Source organism: Saimiri boliviensis, chromosome 1 (genome assembly GCF_048565385.1).
Source record: "Saimiri boliviensis isolate mSaiBol1 chromosome 1, mSaiBol1.pri, whole genome shotgun sequence".
Taxonomy (NCBI): Eukaryota; Metazoa; Chordata; class Mammalia; order Primates; family Cebidae; genus Saimiri; species Saimiri boliviensis.
In genome coordinates, this window is record NC_133449.1 from 177,195,948 (window position 1) to 177,222,655 (window position 26,708).

At 51.0% G+C, this 26,708-nt stretch overlaps 1 protein-coding gene and 1 long non-coding RNA gene across 6 annotated transcripts in view; one reads left to right on the forward strand and one right to left on the reverse strand.

Moving 5' to 3' along the window:
* Nucleotides 1–26,708, forward strand: part of FSTL4 (follistatin like 4) — a 431,619-nt gene that overhangs the window by 365,231 nt on the left and 39,680 nt on the right. For 3 of the 4 annotated variants that reach the window (XM_074381537.1, XM_039471889.2, XM_074381541.1), the window contains exon 7: nt 12,891–13,057. In XM_074381537.1, the coding sequence (XP_074237638.1) occupies nt 12,891–13,057 (167 nt within the window). The remainder of the gene's footprint in view (nt 1–12,890; nt 13,058–26,708) is intronic. The other variant, XM_074381540.1, reaches the window with a different exon arrangement.
* LOC141580449 (uncharacterized) overlaps nt 1–26,708 on the reverse strand; it is a 50,729-nt gene that overhangs the window by 17,625 nt on the left and 6,396 nt on the right. Inside the window, exons 2-3 of one of the 2 annotated variants that reach the window (XR_012512636.1) lie at nt 15,331–15,493; nt 5,554–5,648 (exon numbers count right to left, since the gene is read on the reverse strand). This is a non-coding gene — a long non-coding RNA (uncharacterized LOC141580449). The remainder of the gene's footprint in view (nt 1–5,553; nt 5,649–15,330; nt 15,494–26,708) is intronic. The other variant, XR_012512637.1, reaches the window with a different exon arrangement.

Here is a 26,708-nt window from a genome sequence, read left to right on the forward strand (position 1 = left end):
CCGGAGGCCTTGGTGACATTCTGGCACCACGGCATTAACCTGCCCAGGAAACATGCACTGGGGCTTTCTCGTGATGGAGATAGAACTTCCTAATTAGCCAGCCCCATTTCCAGTCAGGATTTTCTGTTAATGCAGTTGAAGACCATCTCAATCAGTACACAGATGGTCTTTAAAGGTGTAAATCAGACCATTTTAGTCTCCTGCCTAGAATCCTCCAGCAGCTTCTCAAAGTTAGACACAGGCTCCTCACCACACCCACAGGCCCCGCCAGCCCTGCTCCCAACATCTCCAGCCTCCTTTCTTACCTCTGCCCCCAGAGGGCTTCCTCTCTCCATGTTTCCCCTTGCTGCTCGTGCTCACAGTGTCATCAGCTGGAGAGGGATGAGGCTCTTCCAAACCCCACTCCTGAACCCGTCTGCCAAAGTCTAAACCAGGCCATCAGGGGCCAGTGCCCCTGCCCTGTCAACAAGTGGGCTCAGCTGAGCTCCCTGCCGTGTTTACTAAATATTCAGCAAACAAGCTGTAAGAGCTTCTCAGGTGAGCCCTGAAACCAGGATACAGGGGGTCTCCCACAGTGGGAAGCAGTCTGATCAGGGCTCCCCCTGGACCAGGAGGTGGAGGATGAGGGTCCCTGGAGGCCATGCTAGAGAGGGCTGGGAGGCCATGAACTATGTTTCCTTTAGCAAAAGAAGGCAGCAGGAGCTCCGTGGGCCCTGGGAGCAGCAGAGCTGATGGCTGGCACAGGAGCCCCTCATCAAGAGTTCATCAGCACTGTGGCACATTCGGGAAGTTGGAATCAAAAACAAATACACTGATGTAAACTGTTCAAAATGGTCTGCAGATGCCTGTTTACAAAACACAGCCATGACTTAGCATTCTCAGGAGACTGGATAATTAAACAGAAAACAAGTTATATTTATTCATGTTCTTTCAGGACCCAATGGCTTCTCCCCTTCCCGAGCATGAAGCACAGTCCCCCATTTGGAGAGGTCACAGCCTGTGCTGTGGGGTGGAATGGTGAAGGGATGGGGGGAGGCTCTGTGTCTGGCCTCTGCGGGGTGGAAATGGGAGGCTGTGTGTCTGGCCTCTGCGGGGTGGAAATGGGAGGCTCTGTGTCTGGCCTCTGCGGGGTGGAAATGGGAGGCTGTGTGTCTGGCCTCTGCGGGGTGGAAATGGGAGGCTGTGTGTCTGGCATCTGCGGGGTGGAAATGGGAGGCTCTGTGTCTGGCCTCTGCGGGGTGGAAACGGGAGGCTGTGTGTCTGGCCTCTGCGGGGTGGAAATGGGAGGCTGTGTGTCTGGCCTCTGCGGGGTGGAAATGGGAGGCTCTGTGTCTGGCCTCTGCGGGGTGGAAATGGGAGGCTCTGTGTCTGGCCTCTGCGGGGTGGAAATGGGAGGCTCTGTGTCTGGCCTCTGCGGGGTGGAAATGGGAAGCTCTGTGTCTGGCCTCTGCAGGGTGGAAATGGGAGGCTGTGTGTCTGGCCTCTGCGGGTTTGACATGGGAGGCTGTGTGTCTGGCCTCTGCGGGGTGGAAATGGGAGGCTGTGTGTCTGGCCTCTGCTGCTTGAGCTGCCCACAGGACACAGTCAATCCCAGGAAACCTGGGAGGACAGGGACCCAAATGATAAGGACTTGCATCTATTCTGCTTCCTTGGAGGAAGGTTTTTAGTAACAGGAATGCCGCAGTTTAGAAATCATCTTTAAATCTCACTCACCAGAGGAGGCCATCCTAATTTACATTTCAAATCAAATGCCTTGGGAGGTTTGGGGGTTATCATCAAGACAAAGATGGGACCTCAAGGTTGTGTGGGGTCCCTGGACCTCTCCTCCCAGCCTGCCTCACCGCAGGAAATTACACCATATTATACATGAGGATCCAGTCAGGAACACAGAGTCATTCCTGACACCCTCTTTTTCTCCCCACCCTGTCCACACTGTTCCCAAGCCCTGTTCCTTCCCCTTCATCTCCACAGTCACCAGCTGTCTCTGTCCTGAACTACTGCCTCAGCCTCCTCAATGGTCCGCCTGCATTTTTTCCTCTCTCCCCCTAGTCTGTGATTCACACAACAACCAGAGTGATCCTTTAGCATGCAAATCATATCACATCGCTGACTGACTTAAACTCCTTCTGATCACTTTCCATCTCCTTAAATTAAAGCCATGAGTCCTTTCTTGCTCTGCCTGCTCCACCTGGCTACTTCCTGCCTCTGACTGCATCCGTGCCACAGGCCCTTGCCTTGTGCCCCGTGCCTCAGCTGCACTGGTCTATTTCAGCTCCCAGAGCACTCTAAGCCTCCATCCTGCCTCAAAGCCTTTATGTGAGCTGTTTACTCTAACTAGAATGTCCTTGCTCCCATTCTTGACCTGGCTGGTTTCTTCTCAGTTTAAAGATCTTCACTTCACTTAAATATTCCCTACTCCGAGAGGCTCCACCTCCCTCCCCCCACCCCTACACACATACATCCTAATAGCCGTCCCCTGCCACTCTCTTGGTATTCTCTTCGCCTTGTTCTTTCTATCTGTAATGCTTATTGTACTGTGTAATTTGTTTGCACGTTCTCTGCCAGCCCTCTCTGAGACACCCCTGCCCAACTCCCTCAGGCCAGCAGTTTGGACACTGTAGCAATAGATACAGCTTTGGGGTGAAGGAATGAGCTCCCTGGACAGGAAGTATTCCAGGAATTGGAGCCAAAGTTGGATCTACTCTTGTTAGAACATTCTCAGAAGGTTCCTGACCCGGATGACTTGGCCTCTCAAAAGTCTCTTTCACATTTCCTGACAATTTCTTCAGTGGAAATACGTTAACTGGTATTTCTTTCCCTTCGGAGGGGATGTTATGTAATTAACACCAGCTGCTATAGAAATCCCAAAATCTCAGTAGTGTGATACAGTAAAGGCTTGTTTCTCATCCTCATCAAGTCTGATGGGGTCAGGCAGCTCTCCCTCAACGGTGGCTAGACCATGTTCTTCGCTCTCATTAAATGCATGACCACACAGCCTCCAAAGGAGGGGAGAGGAGAGCATGGATGATGACTGTGTTATCCTCCAGATAAATAAAACTAACAGAAGATGTATGTCTTCTACCGAACCAATAAAACATTGGCTTCTGTTGAAACCAGTGTTTCCATTTCAGTCTGAAAGCAGAAGAAACCGACATCCCAGCTCAGCAGTGAGACAGGAGTCCCCTCTCACCCAAGCTCATTATTCCATCCAGGTCCTCAACAGACAGGATAAGCCTTGTCCTCATTGGGGAGGGCGATCTGCTCTACTCAGTCTACTGATTCAGATGTCAGTCTCACCCAGAAACACCCTCACAGACACACCCAGAATAGTGCTGGAACAAATATCTGGGTGCCTTGTGGCCCAGTCAAGGTGACACATAAAACTAACCAAGACAATGACACAGAGGTTGTGTGGCCAGGCATGTTCACCACCCATCACCCGCCATGTCAGACTGAATGACATGGCCCCATCCTGACTCCAAGAGAGGCTGGGAAATGCTCATAATGAGTGCACAGAAATTGGAAGATGAGCTAGCATTTAGAAACACACAGCATGGCGCCCTCTTGCTAGTTAAACAAAAACTGCTCTTCTCTACTGACTTGTTCAGGAGATTCTGGATCCAACCTTAGAGATCTGTACGAATTTTTGTGAATTTTGAGCAGCTCATTTATAATTATATAAGGTAATACATTCTTTTCCCCTTAAGACACCAAAGTAATAGGAAGTTAAGATACTTCCATTTTGCAAATATTTTGAGCAGAGGTATGTCCATCATCTCTGGGCGTAGACTCGGTAGGGTGAGCGAGACCCATGGACAGGCCGACCTGACTGAGGCCACCCCACACACAGGAACAAGGCAGGGTGGAAGAGCTGGTGCACAGCACTGTGACAGCCATGTCCCTGCTGACCGGGAGGCCCTGTGCTTTCCACCTGAGCACTGACCCTTTGCTCCTTGCAATGGATGCCTCTCCTGCCTGCCACATCATGGCACCCCATGGCACCCAGGATGGTGATGTCACAGTGCCCGCGCACTGAGTTCTGCTCTAACTTCCTGTTCATCTGCACAGAGCAGTCACATTGAGGTTTAGTTTTCCCAAAACCAAAAAAGATGTATTGGCCAGAGGAGGCTAAATGGAACCCCAGAGCCCCGTGATATGCCCAGATCACCCTGCCCCTGCACAGGCCCCTCCTACAAACAAGGAGGATACCACACCAGGCGGGGATGTCTTGATAGCAGAACACAGGTGTGCCAGGCACACAGGGAGGGCTCTACCAAGAAAGAGGGCAACCAGGCTCTACAGGAGTTATGGGCCCTTAACCTGGGGTCTGTGGACAGGCTCAGGCCTCTGCTCTCCCTCCCACTTAACACTTGTCTTCTCTGCTAAGCCATGAGCTCCCAGTTAGCAAGCACCGGGCCTGTTTTTCTTGCCAGTATATTCCCACTATATCCTGGCTCCTGGTACCAGCTTCATAAATAATTGTTGACTGAATGCTACCCTAATAAATAGTTCACTTGTTTAAAACTGCTTATTAAGTCCCTTCTGTGTGGTAGGCACTGTATTAGGTGCTGGGGATACAATATAAATAACACAGATACAGTCTCTGCCTTTATGCAACTTACAAAGGTGTTTGTTCACACCAGAGAGCAGTACGTGATAACTAAACTGTAATAAAAGTTGAAGCAACAGCAAGCGACAGAGGCCAGTTGAAAAAGTAAATTACTGGCCGGGCGCGGTGGCTCAAGCCTGTAATCCCAGCACTTTGGGAGGCCGCGATGGGTGGATCACGAGGTCGAGAGATCGAGACCATCCTGGTCAACATGGTGAAACCCCATCTCTACTAAAAATACAAAAAACTAGCTGGGCGTGGTGGCGTGTGCCTGTAATCCCAGCTACTCAGGAGGCGGAGGCAGGAGAATTGCCTGAGCCCAGGAGGCGGAGGTTGCGGTGAGCCGAGATCATGCCATTGCACTCCAGCCTGGGTAACAAGAGCGAAACTCAGTCTCAAAAAAAAAAAAAAAGAAAAGAAAAAGTAAATTACCCACTGACTCGCAGGTAATTAACTAGTACTTTTATTGCTGTCCCCAGAATGAAGCAAGCAAGAGGGGATGACAATGGCAGAAAGATTGAATCCAATTACACATAAGGAAACAGGAGATTTGGGACTTATGCAGGTGCTCTCTTGTGTGGCTTTGGAGCAAGTCTGGCTAATACAGAGCCACCTGCGCAGGCTGGATGAACCCTGGTGCTCTAAATAGGAATGTTGACATGAAAGGCTTTAAGACATCCTGTCCCCAGCCTCCCATCCCGCAAAAATTCAGCAGTTATTTGAAATGATCCCAGAGTGACAATCACTGGTCGAGGGAACAGAGGAGAGAAAAAGCACACCATCCCTCACACCCTGCCTTGCCTGGTCCACCAGGGCATGCCAAAGCAGCTTCACCCTGTAAATACCAGCCGAAGTCACAAGGTCCAGGAGGTGTTGGGATGTTGCCCTATTTGGTCAGGAGACACTGGACACGCACAGTCCACCTTGGTTCCTCCCCGACTTACCAGCTTCACAGTGCGGCTCTCCTTACCGGGATGGGACCAGATCAATGGAGTTTGTCTCCCCAATGCCCCGGCTTCTTTGGTGGCACCCAGGTCACCTGAGGGGTTTGTTTCAGGAAACATATTTAATTTACAAGGAGAACAATGTGGGAAGAGGCTGCAGTTACAGAGATGTGTCTAAGCGCCTGGCTTGTGCTCCCTCTCCAAATTGCCCACATTCCCAAGCAGGCCACTGAGCCTCAGTTTGCCCTCCGAGGCTCAGTCAAAAATATTGACGTGCAGGCAGGTTACTGAGCTTTTGACAGGGCTTTTTCGCCAACAGCATCATTTGAAAAATGGCAAATGTCCAAGTAGGAATGTGTTCCATTAGTGGTTTTCTGACATAAGAAAACTAACACCAACTTGACGAGAATTTGAGAAATTTAATTTCTATCGCTACAAAGCAGCAGAATCCTGTTTGAGAGGGTGCTGATGGGTTTATGAGTATCTCATCGAGTTCAAGTCAGTGTGAGAAATAGTGCCTGAGATTAAGAGAAAGCTGTAATAGGAACTAAAACTCAATTCTCCAACGACTGAAATGTTATGGCCTCCTGCTTTCAGGAAGGATGTTTGTTAGCCTGCTTATGGTAAGTCCATTAATTCCCTGTGACTGCCCCTTCTCTCCAAGCTCCAAGACTCGGGGAAAAAGGTGAGGATGGGTGTTTGTGGCATCTCGTGTCTGGAAAACCAAGGGCATGCGACCGCACTGGTTTGAAGGGCCTAGAGAGACAGGCCATGGCCTTGAGCCCACCTACTATGTGCCACGCCTTGTGCTAGGCACCAGAGTGCCAAACAGTCCTGCCCAGAATCTTACTATGAGACAAGCAGCCTAGCTAGTGGCCCAGGAAGCTCTGTCTTATGCTAACCAGCCCACACTGACTTGAGACATTACTGCAGTGTGACCCCTGCCTTTTCATCTCAGGGGAAATCATGGGGCAGCCCTGGTCTGCGAGAACCCCCCCAACTCTCTTGCCCTCCTCATTCCCTGCTTGCAGAGGAGCTCTCTAATGCCAGTTTTCATAGCAGGGCATCGGTCTCTCGTTGGGCACAGACTTCTGCCCAGCAGCCCAGACAAGCTCCCTGATGGGCTGCTTGTACCCCCCGCCCAGCCCTCTCTTTCTAACCAGCCTCTGTATGTAGGTAGACAGATTCTCACCCCAGACACAGCCTCTGGCTAAGCCCTCTCTCGCTGCCCCCGATCGCACTCTGAGTGCTGGGCATATCTCGTTCGATCTTCCAGGGACCTTGTAAACCTTCCCACATAGTAGCCAACGAGCCCACAAATGGTCAGTCAGCACGTGGGCATTCGAGCCACAGCCAGGAGCCAGAAGGACCCCTCACTGGCCCCTGGAGGGCTGCATGTGGTATCCTCACCTTCCTCTCCTATGACCTGGCTCCCCACCAGAACAAAGCCCAGGCCTGGGGCTTCTCTGGTCCCCAGCCCGGCAGATATGCCCCGCACAGGTGAGGTTCAGGAGATGTGTGATCACTAAACCCAGATGGAAGGCCATCTCCACAAATTCCAGACCCTCACCATCAGGATGTGAGGCTCCATAGGATGGTGGGGTTTGCTCAGCTCTCCACACCCCCTCCCTGTGAAAGCTGCCCCTCTCACTCTCCAGAGAAGGGACAAGGTGTAGGCAAGACTGCAGTAGCCTAAATCAGGTTTCAGTTCTGATGATTCTTACTGTCTTCACTGTAGGATTGCGGCTGTCTGCCCTGATCATGACCAATGCCCAGGCTTCCTGATGCGGTTGTGATGGAGATGGAGGGAAGGGAGCAGGCCCTCTGCATCCCTATGATGGTGATAGGGTGTCAATCTGTCCAACATACCCTTTGCGTTAGACATTTTATTCCAGCCCAAACACCTAGTCCCTGCCCCTGGAGGCGGACACACGGCCCAGGCCTGACGGGCCAATTAATACCTGCAATGAGAAGCAGCCTCCATCCTTCTCACTGGTGTCTCCCAAACCCACCTTCTCAAGGGATCTTTAGCCTCTAGCCTAGCAGGTAGGTAGCATGGGCTTATTTCAAACAAGGAGCCTAGAGCCAAGCTGAGCCCTTTCTCCACTGAAGGCCAGTCTCTTGCACATCCCCTGCCACACAGCTTTCCCATCCATTCTGGAAGATCCTTAGTCAGGGACTGCCTATATGGGCTAAGGGGAGGGCTAAGCACAATATTCAGTCCTCTTGCTTCAGTGTTTGCTTCAGGGAAGAACACAGGAGCTGTATGCGGCCGATCAGAGCTCCCCCATGCTCTTCTCCAGGCTCTCAGGAAAGATTTGGTGTCTTCCTCTGCGATCCCACATACAGAAGAAGCAATGTGAGTGTGGAGCCACCACTGGACATCTTGCAACCAAGTAGAGAACACCACTGCAGAAGGCCCTGGATGCCTGCAACCTCTCTCACTTCCCTTAGATTTCCCATTATGCAAAACAAACCCCATTTTTTTCTCCTAAGCTATTAATAGTTGAGCATTTCTGAGAGTTTCTGTTACTAAGCCTGAAAAAATTCCGATACATTCACCAGGACGGCCTCTTTCAATCTTCTGCTCCTAATATCTGTCCAAGTGTTTCTTTACATTCAAACTTCAGGATCCCAGAAACATCCCATGAGGTCATCTCGTAGGTAGGGGCCAAAGTGTGAGGAGCTCAGGATGGACAAGTGGCAGGTGCCAAACAGGCACACACTGAGATCTGAAGACACAAATGCCATGGGGAGCCAGCTGGCACTGTGGCAAATAATGTTGGAGACATAGCAGGGGCAAGATTGGGACTGTTCTGGATTCTATGGGGTGATCTGTGGGTAAAAGGGAGCCATTGACAGCTGTTGAGCAGGGCTGAGATGTACCTTGTTCTGCCAGTGGCAACAAGAGACTTTCAGGCAGCAGGGACAAACTGGAGGGGTGACCGTGCAGGAGGCTACAGGAGGCCTGGGATGGGGCAGGGGAGTCCTCACAGGGTGTCAGGAGGGAAGCCTCAGTGGGCCTTGACACCCACGGTGCTGTCACTGGAGGCATCATTTTTACCATTACTGGCAAGTAGGCAAAGAACAGGGGCAGATGACACTTAGGGGCAAGAAAAGAGGCAGCGGGAGCACTTACAAGGCTCAGGGGGTCTACGGGGACATCCACGTTGAATAATCAGCTCTGCGTCTAAAACAAGGGTTGGGGGCCAAGCCCTCACTGTATCCATGTCTAAACTGAGGCCCAGTGACAGGAAGGGAGCTGCCAAGACCCCTGAGCTTGTCTGCAGCAGAGCCTGGCCTGCAGGCCCAGCACATGATGTTGTCTCATTTTTTACTCTCCCTGGAAGTCACCCTGGGAGGCCACTTAGTCCTATCCTTGCCGCTTAGTAAGGAAGGAGGACCTGCCAAGGGGAGGCTTGTTGACCAGGAAATAACTGGGAGCGAGGGTAGAAGGAGAGCTCAGGAGCCATAAATCCCTTCAGGATTTCTAAAGGAGCTGGAGAATATTGACACAAATTAAATCCAACAAAACATTCATTTGATTAAACTTTAAGTGATCCAAATATTTGCTGTTTGGTTAATGTTCGTGTAGCTGACAGGAGCAGAATTACGATGGTTCTATCAGTATTCACACATTCTAATTTTGCATGAGTCTTTCCTGTGCAAAGTGCACATCTTCTACATACAAATGAATGGGAGTAACTCAGGCAGGAGGCAGCAGCCCGTTATCCCAGCCAAGGGAGGACCGCAGGAACACGGAAGACTTCCATCTCCCATTTGAATTTTTGTTTCCTATTAGCCCCGTGTTTGAGGCTCCTGCAGACCTTTTTCTAGAGCTGCCTGGAATATATGACTTTGGGGTCACATAGAGGCGGGGATCCTACCTTTCACATCAGTCCTATGTTCCATGCCCCTAGTGTGTGTCTAGAGCCCCAGGAATCCCCGGCTGACCCGACTGCCTCATCTCCCTGTCTCCCACTTGTACTCCCCTCTCTGTGAACCCAGAGCCCCTCTCATTTTGTAACACAGTGGTTCTCAGGCCACCACAGAACCCCTTGGGATGCTTGTTAAAATCTGGATGTCCACCCAGCCCTCCAGAGAGTCTGCATCAGCCTGAGGCAGAGGGGCAAGAATCTGTGTTTTGTTGTTTTTTTGTTGTTGTTGTTGTTGTTGTTGGGTTTGTTTGGGTTTTGTTTGTTTGTTTGTTTGTTTGTTTGTTTTGTGAGAGTTTCATTCTTGTTGCCCAGCCTGGAGTACAATTGTGCAGTCTCGGCTCACTGCAACCTCCGCCTCCCGGGTTCAAGTGATTCTCCTTCCTCAGCCTCCTTAGTAGCTGGGATTACAGGCATGTGCCACCAAGCCCGGCTAATTTTATATTTTTAGTGGAGGCGAGGTTTCTCCACGTTGGTCAGGCTGGTCTTGAACTCTGACCTCAGGTGATCTGCACATCTCAGCCTCCCAAAGTGCTGGGATTACAGGCCTGAGCCACCACACCTGGCCCAGGAATCTGTGTTTTAATTACTCACCCCCAGAGATACAATACAGGTGGCTGGGGAGCTGCACCTGAGAAGCGGCGCTCTAGGGCCCAGGGAACCCTGCTGCCTCCAAGAGTTACTCCCCGGTGGCCCAATTGGTCTTTTCCTTCTAGCCTGACCACAGATGAGACATGCAGAGAAAATCTAGGTTACTTTTGCTGCTAACGTGACTTCACGAGCCTTATCCCATCGGGAGAAAAACACAACCAGATGCTCAATCCGTTGTAAAGACTAGTGCGAGCTGACCATTTTAACAGTCCGTGTAAGTAGTACTCTGTCTAAAAAATGATCTGTGTCTCTGGCTTCCACGCCACATCCCAGCTGCTCTCCCAGATGGCTTCTGAGTGTCCAGGGAAACAGCATGGTGGTACACTGTGGTCTCACTTCCTACAGCAGTGAGGGATTCTGGATTGCCCTGTTTGAGGTCACTCCAAGCTGAGCTCAACCCCAGGGGTACTCATGATCTGCGCTGGCAGCCTAGTGGACTCAGGAGTCAGGAGGCTCCCCCAGGCAGGACCCCCCCACAGCCACCACTGGCCTCCACGCCCCTTGAGGCCAGGAGCGCTTCCCTTTGGACCCTGGTCTGGCAGCCCAAGGCAGTTCTCAGGTACAGAGATGATGTTGCTGAATGCCAGGGGTTCAGTCTGGGTCTGCTTGCTCATGTCACAAAAAGCCTATCACTGAGACGATGAGTATTGCCAGGGAGGAAAGGCTTTAATCTCAGTGACGTCGCCCCAGAGATGGGAGACCAGTCTCAAATCCATCTCTGACTCATGTCGGGATTTAGATGGTGGGGAATTAGGGTGGGGTAAGAGAAGAGCTGGTCAACAGGCTGCAGGTGTGTCATTGTCTGGCTGTAGTGATCTGGGAGGCCTGATGGCTGGTTTTCAGATGAAAGTACTCAGGTAAAAACAATTTTAAGTTTCTCTAGCTTCGGTTATGTGGGAAAATTGGGCCTGTTTCCATACCAGGAGCCAAGGTGGTTCTGCCTGTCTGCCCAGACACATGTGGTTGCCCCAGGTGGCAGGAGCAGCGGCACAAAGCCTCGCGGCCCAGGGGAGCCTCATGGTCATCTGAGGAGAGGATGCCTCCTCTACTCTTGGGGAGAATGCTGAGGTCTGAGTCCTATGGACCTGCAGAGTACGGTGGAAGCTAAACCATTTTAGCAAATTCTCATCTCTTCCCCCTCTCCAAAGCCTGGGTCTTGCTACAGAGTTAGTGCCTTCTCTGTCCTGCCCTGGGCAATAAGCCTGATGACTTGGAGGTGGGAGGGCAGTGAGCAGAATGTGATTTAAGGGGGAACTTGAATGTTGGTAAAATATTATGCCAGTTGCGTCTGTATCCATCACTCGGTGCATATCTTTCCTCCAGGGTTCCTTTACTGTGAGTCACATTTTTCCTGCGTGTGATTGTCCCCTCCCCACCAGCCTATTGGCTCTTTTACTACTTTATTTCATTTTCTCTGTTTCTCATCCATCCATCCAACAGCACTGATGAAGCATCTAGAGTCGCTTGTTCGTCTTTGTGAGGCCAGGGCCGGGCCACTAATCGTTTGTGGAGGAGGGAGGGCTTTGCTGCTCAGGATTTGACCTCAGGGCCCTGCTTTCAATGCAGCTGCTCTGCAGTGCCATGCACCTGCGGCTGTTTTCACTCCCTCTTCCCCTCTCCCACACTCGCAGGCAAGAGGGTGTGAGCACACAGATGTGCTGCCTTCGGGGCTGCTGCTGCCTGGTCACGGCTCATAAGTGTCCCACTGAATAACAAAGCTCAGCTCCCAACTCTGCTCCAGTTCCGGCGGGGGGAATACATCTGTTGGGGTCCCACAGGTCCCAGTAGAGTCGTAAGCATAAATAGGGTTCCCAGCATTTTTGCTGGCATCCCAGAATAGACAAAATAGTACCCCCTGCATTGAGAGCCACCCTGCCTCCCACAGCTCATGCCACCTCTGGCTGAGTGGACAGATTTGAGGAAAGAGCAAAAGGGAGCCAGTTCCATCAGTGGACCGCTGACTCCCCGGAAGCCTGATCCCATTTGGGCATTTGAACAGCCTGAGTGTGATTAATTTTTTCATAAATCCTGAGAATTTCAAAAAGCTTGTGATTGCAGAGAAATATCTTAGATTCTTCCCATTTGCCCGAAGAATGATCAGTCCTAATGTCAGTTATCAAGTCCAAAATGGCAAGGACTAATAATTCCTGCAGCCTGAGGTATACTTCAAAAAATTAAAAGCTACAGTGCATGGTCACAGAACAGAAATCCAAATCCAAGTTCAGCGAATCATCAGACAGAAACAAACCTTCGAAGATCAGCCAGTTTATTCCCCAGACTTCAGACAGCGCAACCGTTACAACTGACCGCAGATGGATGAGAAACCTGTTGGCTCACCCGCAGACCTTGACTGCCCTTAGCAAGGCCCAAGCTCCAGGAGGCCAGGGGAGCTGTGAGTGGGGCACCGCACCCCTGCCTCCCTGGTCTCTCTCTGTGGCGGGCTCCTGGCCTTGGCAGCCTGCATTCTTGGCTTGACACAAATCTGTGGTCCAGACTGTCCCCAACACATTAACTATGGTTCTTGACCTGTTTGGACTCACGCAGCCTTTGGGGCACTTGACCTAAGTCTTGGCTCCTCGCCCAGCAAAAGCGTCTGTCTCTACATTTAGTCAGCACATTGTAAACAATTTTCAGGGAGCCATGAAGCCCTTCTGGGCCCTTCCACCCAGTAAATTCATGGCCATTCACCTGGAGTTGAGATTGCACTCCCTGGGCCTGCACCTGACCGTGCCTCCTCCTTTTCCTTCACAGAAGTGGTTCAGCTCAGCCTCGCCCCTGAGGACAGGGTCAGTGTGACCACAGTGACCGTGGGGCTGAGCACAGTGCTGACCTGCGCTGTCCGTGGAGACCTGAGGCCACCAATCGTCTGGAAGCGCAACGGGCTCACGCTGAACTTCCTGGACTTGGAAGACATCAATGTAAGTCACCTGGAACGCACTCTGAGCTCAAGTGCAGCTCCCTAGGAGAGTACAGTGGGCAAGATGCTGTGGGCAGTGGCAGGGCTGGAGAGTTTTAGTTTAACATCCCATGTTTGGCGCCTTTCTAGCCTGTTATTAGCCTGGCAGTATCAGAAAATCCAAGTCCCACCACGGCAGAAAATAAATGAATGGTGGCCATCAGCCTGGTAGCTATGTCCAGGCTAAGGGAAAGGAGGGGATGCGGTGGGCAGGGCAGGAGGCCTCTGAGCGGGGCACATTAGCAAAGGTCTGGAGGTGACCCTGAAAACGGGCTGTGTGGGCCTGCTCACAGGCTCAGAGGGATAGACCGCAGGCCAGCAGAGAGCACAGCAGACTCCACAGCTGAGAGAAGAGCGGGCAGGAGGACCCGCGGAGGCAGCTCTGGGCCCTAACGCTGGGTAGGCTATATAGACAGCTGCATGCGGGGAAGGGGTGGTCCCTGTGGAGGGCAGAGGTGAGCCACTGGGGAGGGTTGGCTGGAAGGAAAGTACCAGGTGCCAGGTGAGAGGTGGAGGGAAACCAGGTCAGGCCAGAGGGGACCTACTTTGGGGACGTGCGTCGCTGGGTGAGGGGATGAGGGTGTGATGAGTTAAGTGGTGCTGTGTGGAAGAAGAAAGCCGCTGAGCTCACGCAGGCTGGCGTGGCCAGCAGGGGGACTTCTGTGCTCGGGGAACCAGGCAGCCTCTGTTGGGGTCCCAGCGTCATCCATGTCAGCTTTGTGACTTTGAGTAATTTAACCTGCCGGTCCTCAATGAATTAATCTATAAGAAAAACATTAGCAATACTTCCCTTCTATTGGACTTAAAGAAGTGACATCATTCAAGGGTATTTATTGGTCCAGGTTTGGCACAAGAGGTGATGTGGCTTCCCAGAAGTTCATGTGAGAAGACAGAGTGATGTCACCCGTGGAATGAGTGCCAGGACAGCTGACGGGTCTTGGGTTACAGTAACAGGAATATAATTTTCAGGCAGAAGAGAGGGCAGCCCTAGCCTTATTGGCTCAGGACAGGGTACCTGGTCCACAGTGGGATGCTTGCCCAGAGAAGAAAGACCTGTGGGATGAATGGTCAGTTCCTGCTAACATCTCGAAGGTGGTGGGGTAGGGGCTGGGGCAAGGGGAGCTCACCTGGGCCGTGTGAGCCCATGAGTCGGACTAGCACAAGGTGTGCCTCAAAAGAATGTCAATTTGGGCCCCTGAGATGGAGCACCATTCCAGCCATCAAACCTGCCCCACCATGGAGAGAGAGCCGTCACAGGAGGCGCTGAGCTCCCCATCCCACGGGGCATATGCAAGCTCAAGCAGGGACAATGGTCCGCAATGCCACGAGCCACAGGAAGGCAGCTAAACCCCGTGACCTTGAAGGTCACTTCTGTAAGTGGCAGAGAGAAAGGAGAATAGACCCAAAGTCAGGCAAGCAAGTTTTATTAACCTGCTGTGCTGCTCAGTAACAGTCAGAGGCGGCAGCCCCGAGCTTACAAAAGGAGTTTATATGGGGTAAGAGAGGCGTAAGGGAGTTTCAGGACTGACGTGATCTTATTGGCTTGTAATAGGCACAGAGATAGTTTGTTAACTTGTGACAAACTTATACTACATCATCCTATGACTCTTGTGGAGGCAGTTTAAAAAACAGGATTTTACGGGTGTATGTATAACAGGAATTTACAGGTGTGGATAACAAACATTTGTTTTCCACGACCTCCCCTGAGCTGCCGGATGGTGGTATTAAGGCTTTGCTTAATTGTAGCATGTCTAGCGCCTACGTAGGAGTTCAGGAATGCCGCTGCAGAGCAATCAGAGTAGGAGGAAGGGGTCAGCTTGTGTGGAGGGGGTTTTCTGAGGCAACTTGTCCCTAACACCTTCCAACTCTGAGACTTCTGTGGGGAGAAAGGTCCAGCACGAAATGCTGCAGGAACCACCAAAGTTAGTCCTCGCCTACTCTCTAGGCCCCTTCAGCTACACCCTGGAGGTCATGGGAGAAGCAGACAGAAAGAGGGGGCCATTCTGGAGGTTCTACCCTGGTAAAGCTGCCAAGGAGTGCCCTTCCCCTAGCCTTGTCACACTGGACAGGAGCGTTTCCTGTGATTCCCCACCATGGTGAACATTGCCAGCGTCCTTTACAGCTTTGAGTGTCAATGCAGCACAACCCTGGTGGGTGCTTGCTGGAAAAATGCTGGACAGGCAGAACCCTTCAGCCTCTGTGCCTGCGACGGCCAGGGCTTGTCTGGGAACTTACCGAGAAAGAGCAGTGTCCTATCTGTAAAGACTGGACTGCATTGGGGTGCACGGGTTTGTGAGTGTGATGTCCTCCGCTGTTCCTGCTCAGCAGCTACAGTGCCAGCTCTGAAACATGCTTGGCCAGTAATGATTGATCAGCACTGGGACAGGTCCACCTGTGTCTGTGGGAACATTTCATCTGCATTACTTGGCGCTCCATTGAAAGACATCAGAAATAAAAGCAGAGGCAAAACTCCTCTTAATGGACTTGCCATCAGTTAATTAAATTACTTTGAGTGGTTTTCCCCTCCTTCAAACATGCCTCCAGCACCAACTCAATTGCATTTCTACTTTTCACTATAAGATTAGCAATTTGGGTAATCGCAGTTGCAACCAGAGATTAATGGCCCCTTAGTTACCTCTCAGGAAACACTTGCTGCTGGTGGTTGAGTCAGTAGCCCACAAATAGGCAGAGCCCGGTGCTTCTCAGAACCCCTACATGAGGGAGCAGGGCAGCAGCAGCCCCGCAGGGGTCCCAGCCCGATGTGTGCAAACACACAAAACACATGCACACCTCCCCTACCTGAGGGAAGGGGGTGGCACAGCTTGCTACTGAAGGGCATGGACCTGGGGTCTGCCACTTGCTGGCTAGAACCTTGGAAAGTTACTAGCCTAGTAACCTTGACTGCTCTAAGCTTCAGTTTCCCCTTCTGTGAAATGGGGATAAATAATAGTACCAGCCTCATAGGGTTCCAGTAAAGACTAAATGAGAAAATACATGTAAGGCACTTCATGTATGGTATTCTATAAATGCTAAATATTATCACTGTCATTATCATGATTACTGTTGTGGCTATCATTAATATTATTACTCCTGCTGCTGCTGAATAACATCCTACACATCTTGCAGCCTGGGTCCCCAACAAGCAGCCAGCAACAGCCGGGCAAGGCTCCCCGGTCAGGCAGATAGGACCTTGGCATGCCCCCGCTGCGTAAGTGGGGACGGAGGCCTCATTGTTTACACCAGCCTTGATTCACCCAGGGAGAGAGGCACTGACCCGCCACCTCCAGCAAATGCAGAGTAGCCCTGGGTGAGCTGCTGGACTTCTCTGAGGCTGTGGAGAAAGAGATCAGGATGTCCTCCTACATGGGCATTTTAGGCTGAAGCGTGTCAAGGACCCAGCTCGGTGCCTGGCACGCAAGAGGTGCTCATAAGCAGCGGCCCAACTTTGGGACCGTGCAGAAGGCAGCCCTTGGAAGAAATCGGGCTGAAGAGGGCCAGAGCCAGGTCATCAGGCTTCACTGGGAATTTTCGAAGTTGGGGTTGGGGGAGAAAAGCCCAGGGGCATTAACACTGATGCAGCAAAGATGCTGGGGTTGATGAGGCTCCCAGAGTCCCTTGGCCTGAGGCGGCTGAGTGCCGTGTTCACCCCACGGCAGTGGGAGATGAAATAGGTTCTCTGGCATTGTAATGGGTGGTGACACCAAACACCACTGCACAAAGCTGACAGGCCCTGAAAACGCAAGGCGGGGACATTACAGGGCACGAAGGGTTTGGGCCTCCTTTCTTTGTCGTTTGTATGAGACATCTTGATTGGCAACAAAATACTAATCACTTTTTCACTACTTACTTAATGAGAAGCTTTCATGAGCAACAAAATGTTAATTTGTCTTGTCTTATCTGTTAAGAATTCTGTTAATGAATTCAGTCACAGAGCTATTACAGAATGCCATTCTAATGACACATGTAATTAAACTTTTCTGACTTGCAAACATCAGGCATGCCTTGAGCATCAGAATAATATTTGATCAGAAAGTAAATGCACCCCTCTTGCCTGGAGCCAAGTAAGAAGGAGCCAGTCAGATTCTGCAGCGAGCAATGTTGCTGTCAGAAGCACTTATGAGTCACCCAATTGTGTGTGGCCCTTCCAGGTGGCGTAGATGGGGAATCATCATTTGGGTTGACTCACTTGCCAAGGGCGTAAGAGTTAAGCTCCGTACCAGAGTATAGAACAAAGACACTGTCTGCATCCTCTAGGGAGGTAAGGTATCCACAAATACGTGTTCTGGGGGCCAGAGAAAGGAGCCCTTCTGACTGGGGCTTCAGGAGACAGGAATAAGTGAGTGAGAAAGGAGTACAGGAATAGATTGAGGCTAGAACGTAAAGGTCCTTGGATGTTAATATTAAGAGTCTTAGCAATTGCCCTGTGGGCAGTGGGGAAGCACAGATGTTTGATGTATGTGCTGCAAGAGTCCAGAACCCTCACCAGCCTAAGATTAAACATACATCCAAGAGGGAGTTCAAATAACAGACAGCCCAGAAGTGGGGGGAGCCTTGCTGATGTTTCCTGAGTCTTCCTCCTAACTTCTCCAATGGTACAAGTGCAGTGGAGCGGTGCCCCAGGGTCCCCCTGGCTTCCACCTAAGGCTCCCCTGATGGGGCCATGGCCCAGTTCATGATGTCTTCACTTTGCCCTTTTTTTTTTTTTTTTTTTTTTTTGAGACAGCAGGGCCTCTTTCTGTCATCCACACTGGAACACAGTGGCATGATCTTGGCTTTCTGCAGCCTCGACTTTCAGAGCTCAAGCAATCCTCCCACCTTAGCCTCCAGAGTAACTGGGACCACAGGCATGCACCACCATGCCTGACTAATTTTCTGATTTTTTTGTAGAGATGGATGTCGCTATATTGCTCGGGCTGGCCTCAAACTCCTGAGCTCAAGTGATCCTCCTGCCTCGACCTCCCAAAGTGCTAGCCTTCCCTTTTTTATTATTATTATTATTATTTTTTTTTTTTAAGATGGGGTTTCACCCTGATGGCCAGGCTGGTCTTGAACTCCTGACCTCAGGTGATCCACCCACCTCAGCCTCCCAAAGTGCTAGGATTACAGGCGTGAGCCACCGTGACCGGCTAGCCTTCCCTCTTTAAGGTTATGAGCCACCATACCTAGCCTTCCCTTCTTAAGGTTGTCAGGAAGTTCAGCCTGGGCCTGGATCTGGTATGTCTCCTGAGGACACCTGAACCACTGCCTTCTAAGAGGCTTCAGCTTCGCCCAGCCCAGCTTGCAGGAGGGAAAACAAATCCACCACTGAGAAGAAGCTAGAATTTTGGACAAATAGTGTAAAGCCCCCAAAGACAGACACTCCCCAGGAGACCAGCAGCCCAGGGCACACACTGCAGCCCCTCCTGGCAGTGGGTCTCTGGATTATGACGCCGCCTTCTGTTTGTTTGATAAGAGATCAGTAGTGTCTGCTCACGCTCATGTTCCCCAGAGCTAACAAAGTGCAGCCTGTAATGTGTTTACTTCCTGGCCAACTGGGGGTTTCGTTACTGAAGCAGCTGTGGGTCTGGATGTGCTTCTGACCTGTCCCTGTGCCCCTCACCTCAGTCCTGGAGGAGTCGCAGCCCACTGCCCCCACCTCAGAAGCTAAGCGGATGGGTGGCCTCCAGCAGCACCCTGTGCCCTGCGTGAGCTGGGCCTGGGCCAGGCTGCCCCAGGAGTGTGCCTGTGCTTGTGTCTGGTAGAAGGGGAGCCTTCACCCCTAGCCCCTGCTGTGGTGCCCCCATAGGGGGCCCTTCCCTGATGAGCTTCCCCTGCAGCCCCTGTGTCCTGGGGACTCAGGTCCAGGCTTTAGGGGCTGGGGCGGGACCCATCTCAGAGGCAGATCCACACATTCCCTCCCTATTCTGGGCCCCATTCTAGATATTCTGGGGTTGGGAAGGACAGGGTGCTGCCTCACTTACTGCAGAAATGGAACATGCAGACCCATTCTGGGCCTCAGCCCTCTGCCTCTCTGACCACCCAGCCCACACAGCAGCCACTCAGGGAAGGGTGAAGTGACTATCCCCAAACCCAGTCTGCATGTCCTGCCTCAACAATGTCACCTGCCCTTCGTCTCATAACTGTTTTCCTCACTGTCCCTTATGATCCTGAAGGCCAGGGGACATTCCTAGGAATGGGCAGAAATAGGGACAGGGCATCTCAGAAGTCACAGGTAATGGCTGAAACGCTGAACCATCACAAGCATTGTTGCCATTGTGGTCACCATTCATACACAGTGCAGGCTCTGTGGTCGTAAGCATCACCTCACCCCATACCCCTGCTCCCTGAGGCACGTGGGGTTAGGTCATTCAGAGGAGTGCAGAGTTTTCCCGTGGGCCTACAGCTGCCTACATGCCCGGCCCAGACCCTCTGGGTTCCTTGCTTGTGGGACATAATACCTAGCCCCCAGCAATTCAAGTCTTTGCTGCGAAGCTGTCTGTAGTTCCCAGGCCGTGGTGGAATGTATCCAATTGTGTGTGGAGCTCCTGTTCCCACTGGCTGCGGGCCTCTGGCCCCAGCAAGGAAGGAAGCAGCATGCTCTGAGACCAGCACGTGGAATTGTTTAGCCATGGTGTTCTCAGGGAGAGAAAACACTTTTCTATTGTTTTCTTTTTTAAAAAAACAAAAAGGCCTACAACAAACTCGGCATATTTCAAATGATTTGAAAGAGCCACTCTTTTTTGTTTTGGGGGTTTTTTTCATTGAATCTCACTGTTTGGGGCTTTCAAATGTCGGCAGGCAGAGTACGGTGATAAAAGCAGAAAAACAAAACCCATTAGAAGAAAGTATTTGTGGCAGTGTTTGAAGGATGTGTTAAAAGGTTCACTTTTCTCCCCATGCCGAAATGGTATAAAACCAGGAACAAATAATTCTAATGAAGCGTATGCTCTCAGCTAGCTCTTCTTTGGATGTGAGTTATTAAAAAGACCAAAAGAAAATGATTTAGGAGCTCATGACTCATTTAATTTTTATTGTCTTTATATGAACCAGTCATGAATTCATTGTAAAAAGATGAGAGGCGTTTGATTAGCATGGAGAGCTGTTTGCACCACGATAGACGGTGGCTGTAGGCTCTGCATCAAAATAATCTCATTAGATGCTTGGGTACATTTTGTTTTAAAATCTTAGAAAACACTACACTTGAAGCACTTAAAGGCTTTGGCCAATTCTCTGTAGCTTGTGTTGAAAACATTTGAACATCTGGTTCTTTCGAGTTTTGAATGAGTTCAAACCATTGGAAGTGTTGTCCAGAGCTCTCCAAGATATGGGGGCCAGGGTCTGTGGTACTCCAGCCTGTGGAACTTGTGGGGTGACTCTGCCCCGCCAAGTGTCTCCTCTGGCCTTTGCTTTCTCAGCGTCTCTTTCAAGAGCACCTCTTTACCCTCTTATGAGAAAGCCTTAGGAGAAGCCCTGGCCTCAGGGCTTGGCTTATACTCAGTGACCACTTCCGGCCCTATCTCCAAGGTACAGGGGCCCTCAGGAAGGCTCTGATTCAGCTTCTATACCCTGAGGGCAGAGCCCAGGGACTCCCCACAGTGTCCCTTCCTCCCTGAGCCTCACTGCCTTCCTACAGAGGCCCAGCCAGTGAAGGAGGCTGACTGATGCCTCTCTTGGCCACTACAGATTGGAGCCCGCCCCTCCAAGGGTACCCTCCGCACTGAGCAAAGACAAGGGAGTCACCAGGAGGTCCTGCAGCCCCTGAGCCATGCCCAAGCTTGCTCTTCCTGGACTCCCCCTCCCCAGCTCCACGCAACAGGGCTCACATTCAGCCTGTGTCAGGTTTTGTCTACAGCAAACAAGGCTGCAGTCAACATCCTTATACACACCTCTTTGCACATGTGTGTAAGTCAACATGTAAGATAAGTTCTTGGAAGTGATGCATTTTCAATTTTGATGGGTTTTGCCAAATCTCCCTCCAAAAGCTGCACCAGTTTACACCCCCTCCAACAATGTGTAAGAGTTTTGAACACCGTGTCAGGAGAAAATTCCTAACTGAAAGTCTTCTTGGTCCCTGAAATGAGCGGTAGAAGGAAATTTATTTAAATCCTCTCTGGAGTGTCTCAAGGACACTGTGAGTGTGGTCCAGGTTAGAGTCAGAAGCTGGTACCCTTGGTAAGGCCTTCTCAGCCTGCGGATTCATGATCGAAGGGTCCCCAGGAACAGGGTTGCAGGTTTCCCAAAGGAAAGCAGCAGGTGTGAGGTGGTCTGGAACCTCAGATGACTGCTGCAGGGCAGCCTAGAGCCTGGGTCCCTTACCACCCCAACTGGGCATTCCAGGCTAATTAGCCCAGGAACCAAAGCCCTATTCAAGGGCTCAGGCCTGCACCTCACCAGAGGGCCCCATCAGCTGCCACCCCTTCTACATAACACTCTGGAGTCCTTGCAGGTCAAGAGGTATTTGCCCTCTGGCGTCTGAAGGTAGACAAGTGGAGAGCTCAGAGCAAGGTCTCTGGCATGAGCCTTCTGTTGCAGGTGCCTGGGCACCTGTGTATACCCAGATATTCAGGCTTGTCCCTCTGTGCAATGTCAGCACCCATACAACTAGGTCAGAATCTCCCCGTTTGAGTTTTTGAGCCAACTGAAGTTGGCTCATCCACAGAAGAAGCCTTCACTTCTGACATAAACTGCAAGTCAGGCAGTTCCCAAAACTATCCTCAGGTTCAATAATTTGCTGGGAAAATTCACAGAACTCATTGTAAGTGTTATACTCACGGGTAAAGTTTAATACAGCAAAAAGAGTACAGATTAAACCCAGCCATGCGACGAAGCCCACAGGGCAGAGCCCAGGAAGGATCTAAACATGAAACCTCTGCTCTCCTCTCTCAGCGGACTCATGGACACATCACTGTCACAGCATCAGTTTCCCAGAGAAGCTCACCCAGGCCTTGGTGTCCAAAGTGTTTGCTAGAGCTCATTCAAATACTACACATGTGACTGCCCTCTTATCTCCAGCCCCTCTGGAGGCAGAACTGATACCACCTGGCCCAAAGACCCCAGGCAGATAAAGAGATCCCTACGAGGCATGACATTCCAGAGCCTAGAGATTGTCTCCCTGTAGCCAAGAAGGGCAAGACCAGACCTCCCTGGGTAATATGAATTCTTCACTATCCTTCTTCTCAGGGCTCCCCAGGAGGCAGCATGCTAGGCTAGCACACCTCCCTGAAGTCAGAAAATATTCACTGAGCTCCAGTTATGCATAGGAACCCCATGACACGCTGAGGACAGTACAGGCATGCATGAAGAGATGCGTCATGTGTGAAGAGATGAGGGCCTCCCCATTGGCACCCACAGTCAGAGGGGGAGATTGACCGCACAGACCAGAGGACACCCAAGTCAGCCAGGGACCACACACGCTCTGAGCCTTGGAGGAGCCGAGTGCTTCCCCAGCAGTGGCTTCTCTCATGCCTCCAACTCCCTCTCCTGGGCCTGAGCCTAGGAACAGGCATGAGAACAGGCCCACTCCAGATTGCTCCCAATGAATGTAGCTGCCCACAACAGCCCTCTTCCGGGGGCTCAGTCAGCTGCTCAGAGATTGCTGCAAGTTGCAGAGACTTCTTTTTCTTGAGAGAACTCTGAGCAAGAGGATTATTCTTCAGGTCTTTGCAGGATGGCAAGTCCATCCTATGAGGGCTGGAAGAAAGTGATGACACCATCACCTCAGAGTTGGTCAGGGAGGTCAGCACTGGAGAACAAGGGTGTTGGTATGTGTGTGCACTCATGCTCGCACATCATGTGTACCCCGTGTCCATGTAGATGTGTGTGTGCTCCCCCATGTGTGCATGCTCACATGTACTGCCTGTGTCCATGTGGGTGCCTATGTAACCTCACGCATGTGTGCATGTGGTCCTGGCTTGGTCTGGATAAGGGCTGGGGAAGTCCAGATATGTCTGAGGAATGGCCATCACCGAGGCACCACATGTCACTCTGTGTTTAGGTTTGCTGTGTTTAACTAGGCAGGTGAGATGCTATAGTTAGTTAGTGGCATTCTAGAGGCCAGAACTGAAGGATTGTGGGGGGAAAGACCCCCCCTTTACTCCCTCCTCCCCTAAAGAGAGCTAGGGTTGCTCCTGAGGAAGGTAACGTTGGAAAAGCTCTGAATAATTGTTTCTAAACTGAGTCTGAACTTGTAACATTGCCAGTATCATTAACCTAAACTCTAATATCACTCTGGAGTCCTTGCGTTGAACATTTAGTCACTAAATATTCAGTGTTGAGGGCTCGGTTTCGTATGACTTATACCTGACTCCCATGGATCACTACGACAGTATCCCCCATCTCATCTCTGCTTAACTATTGTTTAATACTTAAGTCCCATTTAATTACTTTCTTTATTAAGGGCAGTTACTTAGAAAATCACTTTTTAAAAGGCAAGAACCATGCCTTTAAAATTGTCACTTTCCCACAAAACAGATATGTATCAATACAAAGAATAGTCTACTCTGGTATCTGTTTATTTCTGTAAGGAATCTTGATTTTGCTACTGCATCCAAGCAAAAAAAAAAAAAAAAAGAAAAGAAAAAGAAAAAAAGCCTTCCATAAAGAGACAAGTACAGAGATGCAATCAAGCGTTGATAGCAGTATTCAGATGCATCTCAAAGAACATTCAGGAGAGGAAGGATTGCAGGCTTAGCTTTATGTACCTTCTTATAAATCAATTGTTAAAAGTAATTTTCTCACATCCAATGAGGTAAATTTGATTTCTGTAGCTGGTATTCATATCCAGAAAACAATATGCACTTTGTTCTGTAATTATACGATGCCTATCATTTTCACCCAGAGACATTATTTTACTTATTACAGAGTCAGGTTCTCCCCAAGCTGAAACCACAGGCAGGCGTTGCTTAGGTGCTCACAGAAGAGCCATAGCACACCCAGCAGCCCCTCAAGTACTCCGAGGGCTGACATACACCCCTCAGCACCCAAGTGATTACCCAAGAATTATGTCTCTGCTCCCAGGGAGCAGGGATTTGTGCTTGGTAAGCAAATAAAAAACAGGTGGTGAGGTTAAATGACTGTGTTAGAGGCACAGCAAAAGTCATCAGTAGCGGGTGGGAATCCAGGCACGATGGGCTCTTCCCTGTCTGCCTGCTGCTCTGAGCTTTGGTCAATTCCAGCGTGCCCCAGCCTGAGGCGTGTGAAAAAGCACTAAGTTCTCTCGAGGGCTGCAGGACGGAGAAAGGAACAAGTGGAGACTTGAGACCAGGGCTCTGCTGTTCCTGCCAGCTGCCTCATTTTGAGCCTGTGTGGCTGGGTAACATTTGAGTGGATGGGAAGGCAGGTGGGCACCTCGGCTGTCAAACCGAAAGAATCCCCGTAGAAAGCCTAGCTTTTTTCCATTTGACAGCTATTTTGGGGGGCCCCACTGCTCCAGGCACACAGGGCACACAACTCCCTGCCCTCCTTTGCAGAGCTCACATTCTGCAGGGGGAGGCAGACGGCAAACCAGGTGCATACAGAAGGCAGCAGGTGGCACGGCAGTGGGTGCTGCAGGGTGTGGGGCAGAGGTGAGGCTCCGGAGATGGGGCTGGCAGACAGGGTTAGAGCAGACTTGCAGGAAAGGGAGACGGACAGATGGCCTGGGAGGAGGGAGCATGCCTGCCATGCCAGAACAACAGCAAGGGGAGCGTGCGAGGGGACAGGGTCTGAGAGGGGCTGGCACCCAGCGAGCAAGGCTCTGGGTATGAGGGGCATGATGCAGCTGCCTCGGGGCACAGGCTCCGGGGTCCCAGGAAGGCGGCAGCTGGCCAGGGCAGGAGCAGTGGAGGTGGTGAGAGAAGATCACACTCAGAATGAGTCTCCAAGGAGAGCCTAGTGTCTCAGGCCCGGGGAACTGGGTTTTTGTTTTGTTTTCTGGTTTGGGTTTTCAGGGATTTTTTCCTGAGTATTAAATGCATACAAGGTGATGTGTAAGCTCCCAGCACATAGTAACCTCTTGAAGACCGTATGTTGGCATTCACTGGTATCATCCTGAGGTTGATCTGTGGGAACAGTAGCCTTGGGGCAGCACTGGGAGCCCAAGGCCCACCTCAGCCTGAGGAATGTGGTAGTGCTTATGACTGAGCAACACCATAGAGGAGGTGACAAAGGCAGGGGCTGCCAGAGCCGGAGGCCAGCTTCAAGGGCTGTCATTAAAAGGGGCTATAGGTGTGAAGGCTCAGGAAGGCAATTTGGAGGGAAAATGTCATCAGGTCTGCAGCACCAGGCTCCCTGCAAGCAGCTCTGGTTTTGCCCTCTGGGATGGAGTCTGCCCTGGGACCCATCAACTGGGGTGCTGAGTAGTTTCTAAGCCCCAACACCCCTTTCCCTAGGATGGGGGCTGCACCCATCCTCCCGGCCCTGTTTCAGGATGCCATCCCACCACTGAGACTCCAAGCTAAACAGATTTTCCTCCAGACTTAGGTTTTGACACAGGAAACAGCTTAGACTAGAAATATGTTGGCCCCAGAATTGACTAGTCATTAACTTTTCATAAGCAATGCAGGTATGAACCTTTTATGACTCGGTTATGATGCAGGACAAATCAACCATCCAGTGTTTTGTTTTACTGTGGAGGCTTCCGCAGAATGGTAGAAAAGGGCTCTTTGAAGCAGAGCAATGTTTAACAGCAAACTCTCGGGGTTCCCGAAGCCCTCTGCAACATTTTACTTCTTTGGGAGCATTGCTGGGAGTTTTTCTCCTGACCCTGAAAGCAGGCTGCATGTGTCCACCATCTACCTTCCTGCCTTTGCCCTACCCCAAGCCTCACTCTGGGCTGGCACCCCTTCATCCAGCTCATTAGCCAGAAAGAGTTTCGTTTTTTGTTTTTTGGTTTTTTGATAGGATTTCGCTCTGTCACACAGGCTGGAATGCCGTGGCATCATCTAGCTCACTGCAACCTCCACCTCCCAGGTTCAAGTGATCCTCCTGCCTCAGTCTCCCAAGTAGCTGGGATTACAGACGTGCACCTCCATGCCCGACTAATTTTTTTTTTTTTTTTTTTTTTTTTTTTTTAGTAGAGACAGGGTTTCACCATGTTGGCCAGGCTGGTCTCGAACTCCTGACCTCAAGTGAGCCACCCACCTCAACCTCCCAAAGTGCTGAGATTACAGGCATGAGCTACCACATGCAGCCCGGAAAGTGTCTTTAAGGAATTTCGGGACAGCAGTGGCCGGGCCCTCTGGAGTGTGAGCAAGGGAGAGTATTGGCGTTTGGGGACAGAAGCTTACATGATATCAGCGGAGGACCCAGGGAGCTGCCTTTGGCTGCTTTTAGCCCTCATAACACCATGGCCTCCTGTCCTGCCACCAGAGTGCTTCTGTGGCAAAAGGAAGCTCAGAAAGGGCCAGGGAATGGCAGGAGGGATGATGTAGTGCTTGCTCCAGGGGGTTAAAATAATCTTCTAATAATAACAAGAAAAATAACATTCCCCACGTATATCATCATCCCACATTCCAAAATACATCCACATGCATTTTCTCACTGGATCTCCCAACACCCCATATGGCAGGCAGGCCATATATACTGTCCACAACTTACAGGTGGAGAAGCCAGTGCCCAGAGAGACTGGGTATGCTGGTCACTGGCAGAGCTCAAGC